Source organism: Chiloscyllium punctatum, chromosome 5, assembly GCF_047496795.1.
Source record: "Chiloscyllium punctatum isolate Juve2018m chromosome 5, sChiPun1.3, whole genome shotgun sequence".
Taxonomy (NCBI): Eukaryota; Metazoa; Chordata; class Chondrichthyes; order Orectolobiformes; family Hemiscylliidae; genus Chiloscyllium; species Chiloscyllium punctatum.
The window spans coordinates 132,987,054-133,007,005 of NC_092743.1; the positions used below are offsets into that span (position 1 = coordinate 132,987,054).

General features: G+C 44.7%; 1 protein-coding gene across 1 annotated transcript in view; it reads right to left on the reverse strand.

The window, feature by feature from the left end:
- Positions 1–291: 291 nt before the first annotated feature.
- The window catches only part of pi15b (peptidase inhibitor 15b), a 39,755-nt gene continuing 20,094 nt past the window's right edge, over positions 292–19,952 (reverse strand). Inside the window, exons 3-6 of the mRNA XM_072571380.1 lie at positions 11,743–11,861; positions 7,590–7,722; positions 7,375–7,490; positions 292–5,034 (exon numbers count right to left, since the gene is read on the reverse strand). Coding sequence (XP_072427481.1) covers positions 4,899–5,034; positions 7,375–7,490; positions 7,590–7,722; positions 11,743–11,861 — 504 coding nt within the window. The 3' untranslated portion in view covers positions 292–4,898. The remainder of the gene's footprint in view (positions 5,035–7,374; positions 7,491–7,589; positions 7,723–11,742; positions 11,862–19,952) is intronic.

The following is a 19,952-nucleotide window of genomic DNA, read 5'->3' on the forward strand; positions in this document are numbered from 1 at the left end:
AACCAGGCAGCGGAGAGCTATAAACTTTGTCTTCTGTAAACTGAAGATAGCAGATCGAATGCCCAACAGTCTGTTGAAGGCATTAGAAAGGAGAACCTAATGGTATTTGTTCTGCTACCAACAGTTTACTGATTGCCATTAAAATTTAAAATGTATCCCAAGGTTGCCCCAGTTTGTAGTTAGGAAAGTCATGCAAGATTTACTCATAACTTCCATCAACTCTGATCAGTTAGTTATACGTTAAAAATAAATGAAACTTTTTAGGCTACGGAAGGCACAGAAATCTAAGAGTTGTTTTTCATAAACTTTTCTTTATTACCACCTATTGAGAACAATTGACATACAAGATTTTAACATACAAACAGTCAGCGTTTCCATCAATATCAGTATGTGGATTTCAAGATGGCTGATTTATATATGATGTTGCAGTTTAAATACAAACCGTTCAAAAGTATTTTAAATACAAATACAATAAATCAGTTTCAATGCAATGCAAAATGAAACAGGATTAACAAATATATATTTTACTGTTTAAGAATGTATATCAGTTTTCCAAATAGTTCACTTTGTTTTGGATCGGACTCAGCTTTGTTAGTTCATTTATGATTATTACTTTTGGGATAACCGATACAGGGATAATTTTAACTTTGATGAGAATGTAAAAGGAGGTATCTGACTGGCTGTCAGGCCCATACCTTGAAAATTTTTTGTCTATTATAAAAAAGTTGCAATGACGCTGATGCACCCGTAATATTCAACACTGACATTATTTTCCTACTTTAATAGTAAAGTTAACTTGTCTAGAATAGATAAAATGTGGGAAAGGAATTGTTGACAAATGTATTAAGGGCTCACATATCATATAATGTAATTGAAAAGATAATTTAAGTTTTGTGTAGCTCAAAATGCTGACTATTTTGTGTCTGTTTATACTTTTTGCATTCAAAAAACTGAATTTTACTTTGATACATTTTCCAACGAGATATCCATTTAAATGTGAAAACAAAGCAGCTTCAAATGAAGACCCAGGAACCAGAAATGATCCTGGGGATAAGGAACACAGATTAAAGGAGACCCAAGGGTACTTATGCAATCTGGATGAGTAAAACTACTTCTCACAATCCACACAAATACGGAATGAAAATGTTTGAAAAGCTTACAGTATTGGTCCATTGCTGGCCGAGCTCCTGCGGTCATCAGGTCTGTCTCTGCTACCAGTCTTGGGTTAATATTACATCATGAGAACCCAATCTGCATTTTAACAAAATAAACTTTTAGCTTTAGGCAGTTACCCCTTGGATCTAGCGGAATGTGGGCGGGAGCCTTAAGTCTGCTGTTCCATTCTAACTGCCTCAGATAGTGGTCTGACTGAAAGCTTAAAGCCCCCGTTGCTGTAAATCCCACTCTGGTATTTGCTATGTTTAATGAATTAAACTGTAAACAATAAGTGTTCAGTCTGCAACTGCCAACGAAAATACCTCCAACCGCACCAACCAAAAGCAAAATCTGAGGTGTGAAGTAGCCACATCAAAGAGATGAAGGTTCTTTCAAGTAAACACATGCATTTCCTTCCACTGTCCTTAAATGGTTTTAATGTTTCACAAAATAATTTATTTTTTTACCATGCGTAACCTTAAAACATAAAACTGATAAAATAATTACTCTTCAATGGTGTTTGCGCAGGTACTTACACCCCTCCCCCTTCTAGATTAGATTCCCTACAGTGTGGAAACAGGCCCTTCGGCCCAACCAGTCCACAGCGACCCTGCGAAGAGTAACCCACCCAGACCCATTTCCCTCTGACTAATGCACCTAACACTATGGACAATTTAGCATGGCCAATTCACCCGACCTGCACATCTTTGGATTGTGGGAGGAAACCAGAGCAAACCCACGCAGACACGGGGAAAATGTGCAAACTCCACACAGACAGCCGCCCGAGGCTGGATTTGAACCTGGGACATGGTGCTGTGAGGTAGCAATGCTAACCACTGAGCCACCATACTACCCTAGTTATTCTACGTAATGATGCAAGGTACTAATTTGTACTCGCAAATGCTTAAAAAGTTAATTTCAATAGATTCCAATATGTCTCAATCTGTAACTATGAAATGGCCCTATGTGAATGAATACCTGAAGCTATGGCTATTTTCTTCATTCATCAGACAGGGAAATGCTTGATATCATGTCCATCAAAATCAAATGTTTGCTGTTGCATTTTGTTATTGAATGTTTCTGTTATAAATTCTCAGTGCAATGGTCACAACTGTATAATGTCTGTTTCATACTGATGTTCCTCATTCAGTGTTATCTTCACTGTATTGGCTTAGTCTCTGCACCCTCTTTCACTGTATACATCAAAAGCAAATTATCGCTGCCAAATGAGCACTTGATTTATGACAATGAAAGAAAATGTAGAAAAACGTCATTTCTATTACCATGCGATGTTTGATTTTTCTCTTCATCAGTTTTATCTGCTAGGATTTCCTTGTCCCCTGAAAACATTAGTTTTCAATGGAGAACCATTCCACACATTAATTGATATCTCCTTCTGGTGCCAATTAATCACAAATGTAGTTCACTGATTTTATTAATACATCTGAAAATAGGCTCATTAAAAAGAAATAGTATTTCAATCAATGTCTGGTCTAAAACCTATATTGAGCTGACTTTACAGAACTGAAGAAGTTTTTTGCACAAAAACCCAACAATGACAGAACCATTTGTTGGGTTATGCTGGCCCATAGGTGTTTCTTTATTAATGAGGGGGACAATAAGCTTTTAAAATATGGAAGCTAAGGGGCAACTTTTTCACGCAGAGGATGGTGTGTGCATGAAATGAGCTGCCAGAGGATGTGATGGAGGCTGGTACAATTTAAAAGACATCTGGGTGGGTACACGAATAGGAAGCATTCGAAGGAGATGGGCCATGTGCTGACAAATGGGACTAGATTAAGTTAGGATATCTGACCAGCATTAACAAGTTGGACCAAAGGACCTGTTTCCACGCTGGACAGCTCAAAGACTCTATTTGCCCTTCTTAAAAATGCATCTAAAATAAGTTTGCTCCTTCTGCCTTTTTGAACATCCAGTAATGGTCACAGTTAATGGAAAGTGACAATGGTAATAAATTCAATCTGAAGGTGGTCTTGGTCAGTTTTGCAGTAAAGGCTGGATACTGGCAGAATTTTTTCAAACCAACACAAAAGTCTGCAGAAACTCAATTTCCACTGAGCATAGGTTGCTTAAGGTTCCACAGTGGGTTGGATTTGCTGATTTGGAGTGAATTGCACTGAGGGAACACATGGAAACAAGTCAAAGCTCCCAGTAAATGCATTAGGCATCAAACATTTTTCTTATTTACTCATAGGATGTGGGTGCCACTGTCTGGGCATCTATTGTCCACCCATTGAGGTGCCCTTGAGTTGGTGGTTGTGAACTGCATACATGCATAACTGTGTAATTAACCTGCTCAAGCAGTCATTGCCTTTGATCAATTTAGCTGAATGTATCAATCATGACTGGGATTTTAAGACAAAAGTGCCTTGGGAAAAGTTAAAGATGCTAGACAAATACTTTCATTGTTTCAAAGTCGACAGGCAGGAGGCTGGAGAACACAGCAAGCCAGGCTGCATCAGGAGGTGGAGAAGTCAGGTGGAACCCTTCTTCAGGACTGGGGGTGGATGTGGGGAAAGCTGCAGATAAAGGGGGAGGTGGGGACAGGGTGGGGATAGGTGAAGGCAAGTAGAGGGTACGGCCTGATTGATTGGTCAATGGGAGGAATGAATCCTGTTGATGGCTGAGAGGAGTGGAAGGGAGAGGGAGGGACTGGGAAGGGAGTCGGGGAATGGGGAGGGAGGTTATTTGAAACTGGAGAACTCAACACTTCATTACTTCAAAACCTGTTGTCGGGAAAAGGCATGAAGTCAAAATTGGGGAAGCATTATCAATTAAGCAAAGCAATTAAGATCCTGCTAAAATAATGACTTGGGAGCTCAAAGCAGAAAAGTAACAATCTTTGCAGTTGGATACAATGTCAGATGTCAATGAGAATAATCCTTCGTTGCAGAAATGTAATAGATTGTTTATTGGCACAAGAGGCCAGCTCATGTGCTACCTGAACCTACTGATGTGTTGATGTGTTTGAGCTGCCAAAAGCTACAGTTTATAAATTCCCATTGTTACAGGAAAATAGGTAAATGATCAAAATATTGATCAGAGTGATCTGAAGCACCTTCATCATTTTTTTTTCCATATTTTAATACCTTAGATAAGTACTTTTAAGTAATGCCTGACACAGAATTGTGCGCCCTCTGAAATAGCAGGTTTTTAAAATAAACTTCTTAGCACCATGAGAAGTTTTACTAGCTAGACTGCCTCAGTTATTCAGGGCAGAGATGATGAAATTATTAATTGTTGTAAATACTGCTTTCTACAAGCACATTCTTTAGCTTATCTAACTGACCCTCAAGTTTCAACAGTAACCAAGGTGCGAACCTATACATACCCATTAGGATAATCAACAAACAGGTTTTCCAACTCAGGAACATTAAACCATATCCATGCACAAAACTTGTAGCAAACTGCTTTCTAATCTCACCTGTAAATAAAGCAACATTTTGCAGTATCATGCTGTTCTTTTTTTTCTCCATAAATACAGTGCCTTGTGTTGATATAATAAATTTTGCATTTCTATAAGAGCTAACTTGGTGGAAGTTAAAAGCAGTACAATGATAATAATAAGTGTTTTGTAAAATGATACCATTAAGACAAAACTTTCAGTGATATTGATGGGTATATTAATTAAAATATGTTCTGCCAAGTTCCTTCAGCTGACTAGTAACTCTGAGGAGGAATCCTAGTGTGGTGCTGCGAGCGTATTCTGTAAACCTAACCCATCATTTGAACCAGTACAGGTAGTTTGAGGTTACTCGTGGGAAACACTGATTGTTGCTACAGGCTCCTCCATAACTGGGCGGACAGGCTGAGCATGGCACTCCGACTTTGTACGGCGCTTCCCCAATCCAATTTCCCCTAAAGAAAACATGAAAGCAAGTTATGAGGAGGTGAAGATACACTGACACTGAAGTTAAAAAGATTTTCCCTGAGAATCTCAAGCAGAACTAGAGGACATAGGGTTAGGGTGAGGGGGCAAAGATGTAAAAGCGACCTAAGGGGCAAATCTTTCAAGCAGAGGGTGGCATGTGTATGGAATGAGCTGCCAGAGGATGTGGTGGAGGATGGTACAGTTGCAACTGGATGGGGAGATGAATAGGAAGGGTTTGGAGGGATATGATTAGATTATATGACTTACAGTGTGGAAACAGGCCCTTCGGCCCAGCAAGTCCACACCGACCCTCCAAAGAGCAACCCACCTAGACCCATTCCCTTAGATTTACCCCTTCACCTAACACTACGGGCAATTTAGCCTGGTCAATTCACCTAACCTGCACATCTTTGGTTTGCGGGAGGAAAGCAGAGGAAACCCATGCAGGCACGGGGAGAATGTGCAAACTCTACACAGACAATTGCCCGAGGTGGGAATTGAACCTAGGTCTCTGGCATTGTGAGGCAGCAGTGCTAACCACCGTGCCGCCCAATGGGCCAGGCGATATGGGCCATCTGCTGGCAGGTGGGACTAGGTTGGATTGGGGTATCTGGTCAGCATGGACGAATTGGACCAAAGGGTCTATTTCATGCTGTATATCTCTATGACTCTATGACTCAATGATTGTTTACTTCTGGGTGAGGTTTTGTCAATTAGAAATACACTTCAGGAAACCACGAGCACTTCTTGGGAATTCCAGCTACAGCTTTTGGAGGCAGAGTGGTCTTTAATTGGACATGGGGGTGCCAAATGGACACTGTCATCTTCCCACCTCAGCACCAATTACATTTGGGATAGGAAGCCACACTCCACTGTCAGTTAAGGCCCTCCCGTGGGCAGCTGATGTCTGCCTAAGGAGCTCAGCCTGCCAATGTGATATTCAGCCAACATTGGGTGAAAGGCGCATCTCCCAGAGAGTCCTTCATTGTCAGGTACCCACTACCTGACTAAGGCCCTGGCTTTGGGAAGGTGGGGTCCGGGACTGCTGAAAGTCATGGCCCTTTCCCTTGCTGCTGACTCCATCCACCCACTGTATCCCAGTACACCTATGACCCTCATCCCATCAATGCCCATCTGCCCTCACTCACTTGCAGCCTGGATCCCTCACTGATCCTGGGTCACTGGTGGGTGCACTGCTGGCTACCACAAATATTGGGTTTTCCTATACACTCTTAACACACAGCACAATTATAATATAGTGTCAAGCCACCTTCCATAGTTGATCATCTGTCCCCCCAGGGCTGTCTCCATTAACGTCAAAAAATCACACAACACCAGGTTAGAGTCCAACAGGTTTATTTGGAAGGACAAGCTTAAGGAGCACTGCTCCTTTGTCAGGTAGCTCATTAATGTTGTAAGTAGTGAGCATGAAGATAAACTGAGGCCAGGATTCAGATTGTTAACACTTTGTCCTCTCTTCCAACCCAAAACTGCCTGTCCTTGAGCTTAAAGTTCCCATTCCCTACAAGGGCTTTATGCTTTTATATTTAGAAACCTTTCCATGACAAGCCAAATGAAAGGAGATGCAGCTGTCTACAATGTCTCTGTAACTGGCGATGGAAGGCTAAATGATGAATGCTAACGTTTTGTATCATACCCTTCACAGTAACTGTACCACACCAGCAACATTTGACCCAGCAAACAAGCAAATTTTGATCAGGGCAAGAAGAATTAATACAAAATGGTAATGGTCTTTCACTACATGGGGGTAATCTGACAGAGTCAACTTCCCTGCTGCAGTTAAAAGCCTTGCTAGTTTTTATTCCAATGAAACACCCTCCAATGGAGTGGAAGTTGGGTAGCTTTATAGCTGGTATAATCCAAATCATAGAATCTATACAGTGTGGAAACAGACCATTCGACCCATTGGGTCCACACCGACCCTCCAAACAGCATCCCACAGACCCAGGCCCCACCCTATCCCTGGAGCCCAGCACTTCCCATGGATAGTCCACCTACCCTACACATCCCCAGACACTTTGGTCAATTTAGCACGGCCAATCCACCTAATCTGCACATCGTTGGACTGTGGGAAGTAACTGGTGCATCCAGAGGAAACTCACACAGTCACGGGGAGAACATGCAAACTCTACACAGATGGTCGCCCTGAGGGTGGAATTGAACTTGGTCCCTGGTGCTGTGAGGCAGCAGTGCTAACCACTAAGCCACTGTGCCAACAAATGATAAAGACCTATGTGTCTACAGGTTTGCGTTACAGGTCAAGTGACTAAGTATTGCAATTATTAAAAACAAATCTGTGCACCTACTTTGGAGAATAGTTGCAAACGAGGTATATCGCACGTCGCCAGGTTGACCCCCAGACATGCATATTGTGGCAGGTATGGATTGCACAGCCTATTCGATTGGACGTTGCCCAAACCATCTAAGGAATGACAAGCATTTTGTTCAGTTCTTGCACAATATGGTTGAATGGAACTTTGTATTAAAAGTAAGTCAGTAGAAATATATTAAGCATTTGTACCTGTGTATAGTGTGTGCACACTGGTCCATAACATTTCAGGGGACACCTGGGATTGCAGTCACGAGGGTAAGGAAAACTATAGCTCTTCACTTCATCGTACCAAGGTTTTACCAGTTGGAGAATATTTCGATAGCTATACCAAGTAAGAAGTGTGTTAGATATATGCTACAAAGTTAACAAAGCTGTAAACTAAATAAATATTTCCACTGATACAGTATCTTATTTCATCTGTTTGTGCATTTCATCCAGCATAAACTCCTGTGAAGTCCTATACAACAGAGACGAATGAGCAGTTACATTTGTTTTGAATAGCTTTGGTTAACAGATCGAAAAATCCAAAGTAACATCCTGCTCTTTTTCACGTGTTCTCCAGACATCTCCATTCACCCAAACCATTGAGACAGAAAGGGCCCTTGTGTAACATTTCAACTTTAAATCTTGTATCTCTGATAATATAGTGTTCACTCAATGCTGCCGTGGGGTTTCAGCTTTCCAACTATCTGTAGTCCAGTACCCAAAGGATTTCCGGATTTCCCAATATAGGATTTACGGTAATCTTTATTCATCACATTTTGTCCAGTTAGGATACCCTAAATATAAATTTTTGGTGGCCAGTTGGAACATCAATTATCAATTAGGTAATTGATTATTACAAGTCAAGCTGAGGTCTTGGCTTTTACAGTGTTTGCGTATTGAATATATTTGACCTCCAATGACCCAGCAAAGGACTGCTTTCAAGTCTAGCTGATTAGAGAGGCATGAGCTGCAATTTCAGTAATGACTTTCTTTCGGCCAATGCAACCATAAGAGACAGATTACACATAAATACTGACAAGTGTTTCTTTTGGACATGTTTGTATGGTGCAACTACAACAGTACACACAAATCTAAACCCAAATCCCATTTGTTTTGCTCCCTTTATATAAATCAGAGATGAAGGTGGCCTAGTTTATTTTAGTTTTCATTCTTTCTCCATTCATGGGATGAGGGCATCGCTGGCTGGGTCAGTATTTAATACCCATCTGGAGTCACATGTCAGCCAGGCCAGGTCAGGGTGGCAGTTTCCTTCCCTAAAGGATATAAGTGAACCTGATGGGTTTTCCCAACAATTGGTAATGTATTCATGGTCATCATTAGAACCTTAATTCCAGGTTTTTTGTATTGAATTCAAATTCCACCATCTGCTATGGTAGGATTCAAACCTGGGTCCCCAAAACATTATCTGGGTCTCAGGATTAACAGTCCAGCAACAATACCACTAGGTCGTCGCCTAAGGGAGCATAACACTAGCATGCTGCGGTTACATGGTGGCATGGTGGCACAGTGGCTAGCACTGCTGCTTCACAGCGCCAGAGACCTGGGTTCAATTCCCGCCTCAGGCGACTGCCTGTGTGGAGTTTGCACATTCTCCTTGTGTCTGTGTGGGTTTCCTCTGGGTGCTCCAGTTTCCTCCCACAGTCCAAAAATGTGCAGGTTAGGTAAATTGGCCATGCTAAATTGCAAGTGGTGTTAGGTGAAGGGGTAAATGTAGGGGAATGGGTCTGGGTGGGTTGTGCTTTGATGGGTCAGTGTGGACTTGTTGGGCCAAAGGGCCTGTTTCCACACTGTAAGTAATCTAATCTACATGCGATGTGAACCTTCTTGGTTAGCTGGGGCTGTTTTCCCTAGAGCATTGGAGGCTGAGGGGTGACCTTGTAGAGGTTTATAAAATTGTGAGGGTCATGGATAGAGTAAATAGACAAGGTCTTTTCCCTTGGGTGGGCATAGGTTTAGGGTGAGAGGGGAAAGATATAAAAGAGACTTAAGGTGCAACTTTTTCACGCAGAGGGTGGTGCATGTATGGAATGAGCTGCCAGAGGAAGTGGTGGAGACTGGTACAATTCCAACATTTAAAAGGCATCTGGATGAGTGTATGAATAGGAAGGGTTTGGAGGGATATGGGCCAGGTGCTGGCAGGGGGACTAGATTGGGATAGGATATCTGGTCAGCATGGAAAGGTTGAACCGAAGGGTCGGTTTCCTTATTGTATATCTCCATGACTGTGACTCTATAAATACATGAGCTATAATTTTTAACCTTGTTCCTATTCTGTTGGCACATGAAATGTTGGCACTAATTCATGCTGGCATTCAGTTTCATGATCATCGACTACCTCCTAACCAATGCCAGCTGTCTGTCTGTCTGTCTGTCTGTCTCTCTCTCTCTCTCTCTCTGTGATATGACAGCAGCCTTATTGTCCGCTGGTACTCCGGCAACTATCACTTAATGTGAGGTCCAAGTCACTGAGTGTTAGAAAGCTGCTTAGTCGTAATAAGCTGCGAGTTCCCTGCTGAGCCACTCACCATACTGCCTTGGAAATATATCGCTGGTCCTTCACTGTCATTGGGCCAAAATTCTGGAATTCCCTCCCTCAGGCTATTGTGGATTTCCCTAGGGAAAATGGACTGCAGCGGTTCAAGAAGGCAGCAAACAACCACCTTCTCAAGGGCAACTAGACTCAGGCCCAGCCAGTGACAACCACATCCCACAAATGAATAAAACAAAATGCACAGTCAAGTCTGAGCCAGTTACCACATGTTTATATATTAGATTATATTAGATTCCCTACAGTATGGGAACAGGCCATTCGGCTCAACAAGTCCACACCAACCCTCCAAAGAGTAACCCACCCAGACCCATTCCCCTACACTTATCCCTGACTAATGCACCCTGACTCTGGGCAATTTATGCACTCCAACTCATGAGTGGCTGACATTGGGTAAAGATCAGGGGTAGACCTTTCCTTGAACACTCTCTCAGGGTCACATAGGGGTCAATAATTCATTCTGTGTGGGATACAGCCACTCATCTTGGCTTTAACCTAAACTGGATAATGCATCGTTCGAGGCTGGGAGACAGTAAGGACTACAGATGCTAGAGGCCAGAGTCAGTAGGTGTGAAGCTGGAAGAGCATAGCAGGTCAGACAGCATCCGAGGAGAAGGAATGTCAATGTCTCAGGCCGAAACTCTTCGCCAGGACTGAGGAGGGGGAGGAGAGCCCAGAGGTAAATGGAGGGAGGGGGGTAGGTGCTGGGGCAAGGGTAGGTGAAATGGTGATAGATGGATACAGTAGGGGGTTATTGTGGATGGTCGCTGCATCCATCTATCACCATCCCAAATAACCTTTGCATTTTTACCCAGAAAGGTTGACTTTCCTGCTTCTCAGATGCTGTCTGGCCTTCTGTGCTCTTCCAGCTTCACATCTAATGAATCATCAGAGGACTGTCTCATGCTTTCCACCCCAAAACCCTTCTGTCACCTTAGCCTTGTACTTCTGCACTGATGCTTTCAAGCAACCCTGGGTTGCTGGCTGGCCACTGAGTCCAGCCTCAGGAGGGAAAGAGGGAGTAACACTAGACCTGGGATGTGGAAGCACCATCACTTGATCTGACACAGGGGCTTAGGGTCTTGAAGCTGGAAGAGCAGTAGAAGTCCCTCAGCTTGGAAGCAGGAGTAGAACAAGAAGGTAAGTAAAGGATAGTCCATGATGGAGGTACCCTTTCTCCAAGTCCTTTACCACTTAAATAAAGTACTTAGTAACACCATGGAGAAGGAGCCCCTGTTCAGGGTGGGCTGTGACAGGCAGGACAGGACATGAAGAAATGGGAGGCGATCACCAGCAAGGACAAATCCAGCTTGCGGCCAGGAGGCTGCCTGAATGAAGCTGAATTCTCCACAAAAACAAAACCCCAATCAGCCTCCAAGAACAGGCCTTAGCTGGCCGGTAACCATCTGAATTGGCACCTGATCGCTTCTGAGCAGGGAGCCCAGCTGCTACTCCATCCCATTTCTTGGAAAATGCCCTGGAAGTGGAACAGAGCCAGGGAGCTGGCACACCAGTGTGAAATGCAGCATCCCTCCTGCCTTCACTGGGGCCTTAAAAAATGAGTCCTGGAGCTTTATGGTCCAGGATGTTCCAACTCCACTCTCTGGTCCAAGAGGCCTAACCAAGAGGCCTCTACCTCTGAGATTGAAATCAACCAATGCCCTACAAAAAGAGGACATTGTCCTGATCTACACAGCTCAGGGTAGCGCCGACAGTTAAACAAAGCTGCATACATAAAAAAATTCAATTTACATTTCAACGGGAATAATTTTAAAACTAAATATTCACCGTCCAGAGCGAACTGATAGATTTTGCCCCAGAAATCTCAGTAAATATGATGGTCCATGGTCCCAGATACACGTCGCAGCCCACGATTCAGCAGACTTTGCCAGATTGTCATCCCAAACCTGTGTGAACACAGAAGGAAATAATTCACTTCCGTTTACAAGCCTGTCAATGAGTGCTACGTTTTCTTCCACCACGATGACGTACAACTCACTTCTACTGAAATGATGCTTCTGTTTAATATTTAATTTTCCATTCTAATTTTCCATGAAGGATTGTGCTCATTATGTGTAAGAATAGCTTTCCTTATTCCAATGAACATCATTTACATTGTGGTAAATTTCCACTGGCTACTGTTCTTCATGTAGGGCGGCGATTGTGTAACAATGTGTTCAGGTCCGTTTTTCGGACTTGGTGATCAGCATGTGTAGGTCCAGTTTAAACAGGCAGCAACACACCTCGCTCTCCATCGTCATCGCAGTTATTTCAGCTTGCAGCCCAGGACATGGAAAGGACGGGAGACACAACTGTTTCCACAGACAGTCAGATGATAAAGCCAAGAGATACAAGGCTATGGGCCAAGTGGTGGAAATGAGACTGGAATAATTAGTTCTTGTTTTTGACCCACACAGACTGAATGGGCCAAAGGGCCTTTTCAATGCACTGTTGACATTCATGGCCTCAAGGCAAAACCTGAGAAGGAAATGGGAACAGGTCGCAGTCAGGACAAATCCCGCAAGCTAGCCTTGGACCTGTGTGCCACATCACAAGAAGTTCAGTGATCTGAGACAGATGGTTAAGATCAGTGAATATATCTCTCTAGCAAGCTCTCATTCATCACAAACTAGCACCCGCTATCGGCAATTGCTGGCTATCTAGTCTCGGGCCTAACATTCAGGTATCCCACATCAGCTTTTCATATGTACTAATGTTAACAGCCTTACATTTAGCTTTCATTGCCTTTATATACATTCAGCCATTCAGCTTTGGCAGACACTCACTGACGTTCTGTCCTTTCTCTCACAGGAAAAGGTGGCATATCGCATGAAGAAGCCAAGCTAGAAGCAAAAAGGGGACAGGTGTACCTGCACCAACCAAGCCTGCACATCATGGTATCAGATGTGGAAGCTGGCTATGTTGCTGAGAACCATGACAATGCCAGTATATTCCTGCTTTATTCTCCATCTTGTTTTTGATATGAAGTGAAAACTACAGATGGCGTGATTGTAGATGTTTGCTTTCCACCCCAAAACCCTTAGCCTTGTACTTTGGCATTTATGCTTTCAAGTAGCCCAGAGTTGCCAGCTGGCCACTCAGTGCAGCTTCAAAAAGGAAAGAGGGAGTAATCCTAGATCTGGGATGTGAAAGCACCATCATTTGATCTGACATGGCTGTGAGATATTTGCTACATTGATGAGCATGCCAAACAGGAGGGTAAAAACAATGACTGCAGATGCTGGAAACCAGATTCTGGATTAGAGTGGTGCTGGAAGAGCACAGCAGTTCAGGCAGCATCCGAGGAGCAGGAAAATCGATGTTTCGGGCAAGAGCCCTTCATCAGGAATACAGGCAGATTGCCTGAGGGATGGAGAGATAAATAAGAGGGTGGGGGTGGGGAGAAAGTAGCATAGAGTACAATAGGTGAATGGGGGTGGGAATAGAGGTGATAGGTCAGGGAGGAGGGTGGGGGAAGGTAGCAAAGAGTACAATGGGTGAATGGGGGTGGGATGAAGGTGATAGGTCAGAGAGGAGGGGGGAGTGGATAGGTGGAAAGGAAGATAGGCAGGTAGGACAAGTCATGGGGACAGTGCTGAGCTGGAAGTTTGGAACTGCGGTGAGTGGAAGGGGAAATGAGGAAACTGGTGAAGTCCACATTGATGCCCTGGGGTTGAAGTGTTCCAAGGCGGAAGATGAGGCGATCTACCTCCATGCATCGGGTGGTGAGCGAGCGGCGGTGAAGGAGGCCCACGACCTCCATGTCCTTGGCAAAGTGGGAGGGGGAGTTGAAATGTTGGGCCACAGGGCGGTGTGGTCAATTTGTGCGGGTGTCCTAGAGATGTTCCCTAAAGCGCTCTGTGAGGAGGCGTCCAGTCTCCCCATTGTAGAGGAGACCGCATCAGGAGCAATGAATACAATACACCAAACAGTCTGTTACCACTGTTAAGGAACATGAAGGTATCTGGATCCCACTTAGTGCCACATGTCCTTGACGCCCATCCTTATCAATTATTGGCCAATGCCACGACTGCACTTATGGACCCAGCAGTGATCAAGATTCAATCTCCTCTGCAGAAAAGACAGAAACCACTCAATATTCTCAGTAATGGAATGGATAGTGAGCGAAGGAAAGCCATGCTTGATGCTAACCAGACTACTGGCTCTATGGCTACAGGCACCAGCATTGAAAGGGAGGATCTTACTGCAATCTGTCTGACAGCAACTTACTAGGAATAATTTGCAACATCCCAGGGCTCCAAGTGTGTATACCGACTTCTCTCAGGGTAATAGTGTATGTGTGTCAAAATGTGTGGTGCTGGAAAAGCACAGCAGGTCAGGCAGCATCCGAGAAGCAGGGGAATTGACGTTTCGAGCATGCACTCTTCATCAGGAATGAGCGGGGAGTGGGGGGGGGGGAGGAATTGGGGATAAGGGGGCTGAGAGATACATGGGAGGGGAGTGGGGCTGGGGGGTCAGAAGTTAGCTGGGAATGTTCCAAAGCAGAGAAGATGACCTGGAGGGTGCAGTCAGAGAGATAGACTCACTGAGATCCTTGTAGAGAGTCTATGCTCAAAACGTCGATTCTCCTGCTCCTCGGATGCTGCATGACTGGCTGTATTTTTTTCCAACACCACACGCTTCGACTCAGACCTCCAGCATCTGCAGTCGTCACTTTCTCCCAGTTGAATATAACCTTACTGCGAAACCTCTTCCAAGGATGTGTACCTTGAAGAAGTTCTCCTCGTCCCTCTTCAAGGATCTCTGAGTCTCTCTCTCTCACAGAGTATTCCCAGCTACCTACCCCCAGCTCCACACCCCTCCCAATGATCTCTCAGCCCCCTTGCCCCCACCCCACCTCATTCCTGATGAAGAGCTCATGCTCAAAATGTTGACTCTCCTGCTCCTCGGATGCTGCCTGACTGGCTGTGCTTTTCCAGCACCACACTTTTCAACTCTGACTCTCCAGCATTGCAGTCCTCACTTTCTCCTAATATTGTATGTACAACTATCCGCACCACACCGGCAACGGCCTTGCTGCTGCCTGTCAACTAGACCATCCAAACTGCTACCACCAAGATAAAGGTGGAGCAGTACAAAGTCAGTGCCCCTAGGCCCAGAGCTACTCAAGCTTGTCCCGCAATGTCATCTGGACTCTTCCCCAGTGAAAACCACCAGCTTTTCCACCTGCCACCAGCAGCCATAAAGGTTGCACTGTTTAAGAGGAAAGACCAAAGGAAAACAGAGTCGAAGAAAATGCAAAGAGTGAGCCAGTCAGTTTTGTGTTTCCTTCTGTAGACGTTGTTGGATGGAGTTCTTATTGAACAGTTCATTGCTGGTGATTTTTATTTCAGAATCTTGTCCAAACGGATGGTGTGATAACATGTCGCAAATGAGTTCAAAGTTCAAACATTGTGATGGACACGGGATGACAGAATGATATCTCAGGGGACCCAGAGACTTGGTGTCTACAACCAAACAGAATATCCCTGGCCTCCTCCCTGCCTCCTCTTTTGTCTGAACACATCTCTCCCTCTCTATTGTCAGGACCCCATTTTCCAATCACACCAAACAACCTTCTCCAATTTATATAAACATCTTGGCTGAAGGGACTGAAGGTACGGTAGAAAGGTAAGGTCTCAAGATAACAGAAGGAAACTACAAAAGGAATATGAATAAGGTTAAGGGAATGGACAATGATCTGGCAAAAGGAGCATATCATGGGAAAGTATGGAGTTGTCCATCATGGCAGGAAGAATGAAGGAAAGTGTATTATCCATATGAGGAGAGAATTCTGAGATGCAGAGCGATCTGAGTGTCCTAGTGTAGGAATTGCAGAAGATTAATGGGCTGTTGCAGCAAGTAATTAGGAAAGCTAATGGGATGTTACTATTTCTGGATTGGGGGGTTGAATATAACAATAGAGAGATTATGTTTCATTTGTATGTGGAATTGATGAGACCACATCTGAAATATTGTAGACAGTATTCTTATTTAAGGAAGGAAGTGCATTGGAAGCAGTTCAGCCAGGGTTTATTACACTAATACCTGAAATTGGCAGGTTATCTAATGGGGAAGGAGTGCACAGGGTAGGCTTGCCTCTGCCGACATGTAGAAGATTAAGAAGAAATACATACGATCCTGAGGGCCTTGGTGGGGTGGATATGGAGAGAATGTTTCTTCCTGTGAGAAAATCCAGAATTAGGGGGTCACTGAATAAAAATAATAGATCATACATTTAAGACAGGAACAAGGATTTTTTTTTTGCGACAGAGACACGAGTATTTGAAGCTCTCTTCCTCAAAAGGTAGTTGTAGCAGAGGCTTTGAACATTTGAAAAGCAGAGGTAGAAACAGCCACAATGAGGAAGGCAGTGGAAGATTATTGACAGTAGGCAATATCTAGAATAGCTGTGGTCTTATTGAATCATAGACTGGCCGGGTCTAGTAGCCTATTCTTGTTCCCAAATTGTACATTTTCATGTATGTTTGTATGTGTGTAACTCAAGCTGTAACCCAGGAGAGACTCCAACCATAACTCTTCCAAGTGAAATAGACAGTCTCCTGACAGGCTAAACCCAACTTTGATTCCTCTGTTAGATCCAATACCACACCCTTGAAAATCCAAAACATTAGCAAAATTCCTGCAAAACAATATTAACACAGTACTGCCAACAACTTTATACCAGCAAAAGGAAATTAAAAGCACCTCAAAAGAAGTTGGTCTTTTAAATAATGCTGAAGGGTGGATTGGGTCCGAACAGCAGGCAGTGTTTAAAGAGGACAGTAATTGTACCTGCATAATTCAAAGTGGGAAACCACTACCAAATCTTTGCTACTTGTCTTGTGTGTAATTCCTATCATGCTAATTGGATACAGACTGAACAGCCAAAGCAGCTCTAAACTGGGCATCTGTGAGGTGCTGCAGGCTATCATCAGTAGCAGAATTACATTCAGCCACAATCTGTATTCAATTACAAACATCATGGGCCGGCTGAAGCCCACTAAATTTATCATTCATCCTTTAAGTTAAAGATACACGCGCTCTACCACCAACATGCAGTCGCACCAGCGAGTAACATGTACAAAACGCACTGCAGCAACTAACCCAGGCCCCTGTTCTCGCACCTATGCTATCCTAAACCTGTGACTTCTTCCAACTGGAAGGATAACAGCAGGGACATAGTTTGCTAAATGTGCACAATTTATCATTTTGGAATTTGGACATTTTAATAATAATAGAGGCAAGCAAGTTTTGATTAGTCCTGTGAAGGTTTTGCAAAGTCATTTGTGACTGAAGTACATTACTTCTAGGAATTCATGCAACTTCAGTCAAATGTCTGGCAGAGCTCCTGTAGCATTAATGGGTAAAATGTTTATACTGTTCAGCTTATATTAGAGAGTAAAAACATTAAGGCAATTAGTTTAGTTTTGACTTCAGAACAGAAGGTCTAAATTCTGAGTTCAGAAGAACCCACAGTTAAGTCTCGATTTTGATAAGGGTTACTGGTCTCATCAGCAGAAGTGCTTTTTAGTTTGTGAAATGTCTAACCCAGGGGAGTTTATAAAGAGGTCTTCAAGTTGTAAGAACTGGAAATGTACTGGACAGCAGAATTCTGAAAGGTTTACAGCTGGCATTGGAAAATTATTTCCACAGTTCAAAAAGAGAAACTGGATTAAGATGCAAGACTTACTTTTAACTTTAAAAACATTTTTAAAAAGCCAAGATAGGGATTAGGTCTCTGTAGCCGATTGGGAAACAGATAGAAACTTTGTGTTCATGTCAGTGTTAAGGTCTTTCTGTATATACATAGAAAGACCTATACCCACACCCATACCCCACTCCCACACCCCACCCCCACACCCCACTCTCACACTCCACTCCCACACCCCACACCCACACCCCACTCTCACACTCCACTCCCACATTCCCATACCCACACCCCATACCCACACCCCACACCCACATCCCATATCCATACCCCACTCCCACACTCCCATACCCCACACCCACACCCCATACCCACACCCCACTTTCACACCCACACCCATACCCCACTCACACACTCCACTCCCACACCCCACCCCCACACCCCACTCTCACACTCCACTCCCACACCCCACACCCACACCCCACTCTCACACTCCACTCCCACACCCCACACCCACACCCCACTCTCACACTCCACTCCCACATTCCCATACCCACACCCCATACCCACACCCCACACCCACATCCCATATCCATACCCCACTCCCACACTCCCATACCCCACACCCACACCCCATACCCACACCCCACTTTCACACCCACACCCATACCCCACTCACACACCCCAATTTCAATGCCACACTCCACTCCCACACCCCACACCCACCCCACACCCACATGCCACAGTCCATACCCACACCCCACACCCCAATCCCACACTCCCACACCCCACCCCCACTCCCCACTCCCACACCCCAATCCCACACTCCCATACCCCACACCCACACCCCACTCTCACACTCCACTCCCACACCCCATACCCACACCCCACTTTCACACCCACACCCATACCCCACTCACACACCCCAATTCCAATGCCACACTCCACTCCCACACCCACCCACCCCACACCCACACCCACATGCCACAGTCCATACCCACACCCCACACCCCATACCCACACCCCATACCCCACTCACGCACCACACTCCACACCCACACCCCACTCTCACACCCACACACCACACCTCAAACCCATACCCCATTCCCACAAACACACACCACTCACATACCCCACTCCCACACCCACACTCCACACCCACACCCCACACTCCATACCCACACCCCACACCCACACCCCATACCCCATTCACACACCCACACCCCAAACCCCATACCCACACCCCACACCCCACACCCACACCCCACACCCCACTCCCACTCCCACACCCACACTCCACACCCCATACCCACACTCCACAGCCATACCCGACTCTCACACTCCACACCCATACCCCACACCCACAACCACACCCCACACCCTCACTCCACACCCATACCCCACGCCCATACCCAACATCCACACCCCACATCTACACATTACACCCACATCCCACACCCAAAATCCACACCCCACTCCCTTACTCCACATCCACACCCTACTCCCAAATCCTACATCCATGCCCTATACCTACACCCCATTTTCTGTTGTGAAATGGGCTGCATTCAGCACAGCCTACCCATTTTCACCAACTTAGGGTCCCCATTGTCAACAGTCCTTCCTCACTGGCTTACTATTAATCATCCCTTTGTCTGCCTGACTTTCTCCCTCTCTCTGGGCTCCATCTCCATCTATCCGCTCACTCCTTTCCCCATCTCCAGCACCTGTCATCAGCATCAATAGCACCTTTTTCCAAGATATTATCAGTTATAAGAGGGGCCACCGGACACAAGAAGCTAATTCTGCTTTCTCTCTACAGGTGCTGCTGAACTTGCTGAGTTTCTCCAGCAATTTCTGTCTTCATTTCAGATTTTTTTAGCATCCACCGTTCTTTGTTTTCTTTTAGGCTTTTCTTTTCTTCCTGGTCCAGGCCTGAATCCTTTGAGCCTGAGCAAAGGGAACGAGCAAACACCAAGCACCATTCAATGGTAATGGAAAAGTCTGACATCCTGCTTAGCTTCAAATGGACAGTGCCAGAAGTAAGTAGCTAAAGAAAGATGATGGGTGGAATCCAAAAGAGGGTGTGTTCCATCTGCCTGCCAATGTTGATTTGGCCACGGGGTATTCCTATGAGTCAGAAAAAAACCCTGGAAAGTTCACAACCACACCAGTAATTGTACACTTGGCCTCAAAGGCTGTCTGTCAGGCCACGGATTAGAAACACATCAAATTCCTCAAGATCTATTCCTTGTCAGTCAGTCAGGAGAGGCAAGCATTTTCCCCTATAAAAGTCTTCAATTTGGAAAAACTAATAGCTTCCCTTCCCACTGAAAATACACCCCATTTG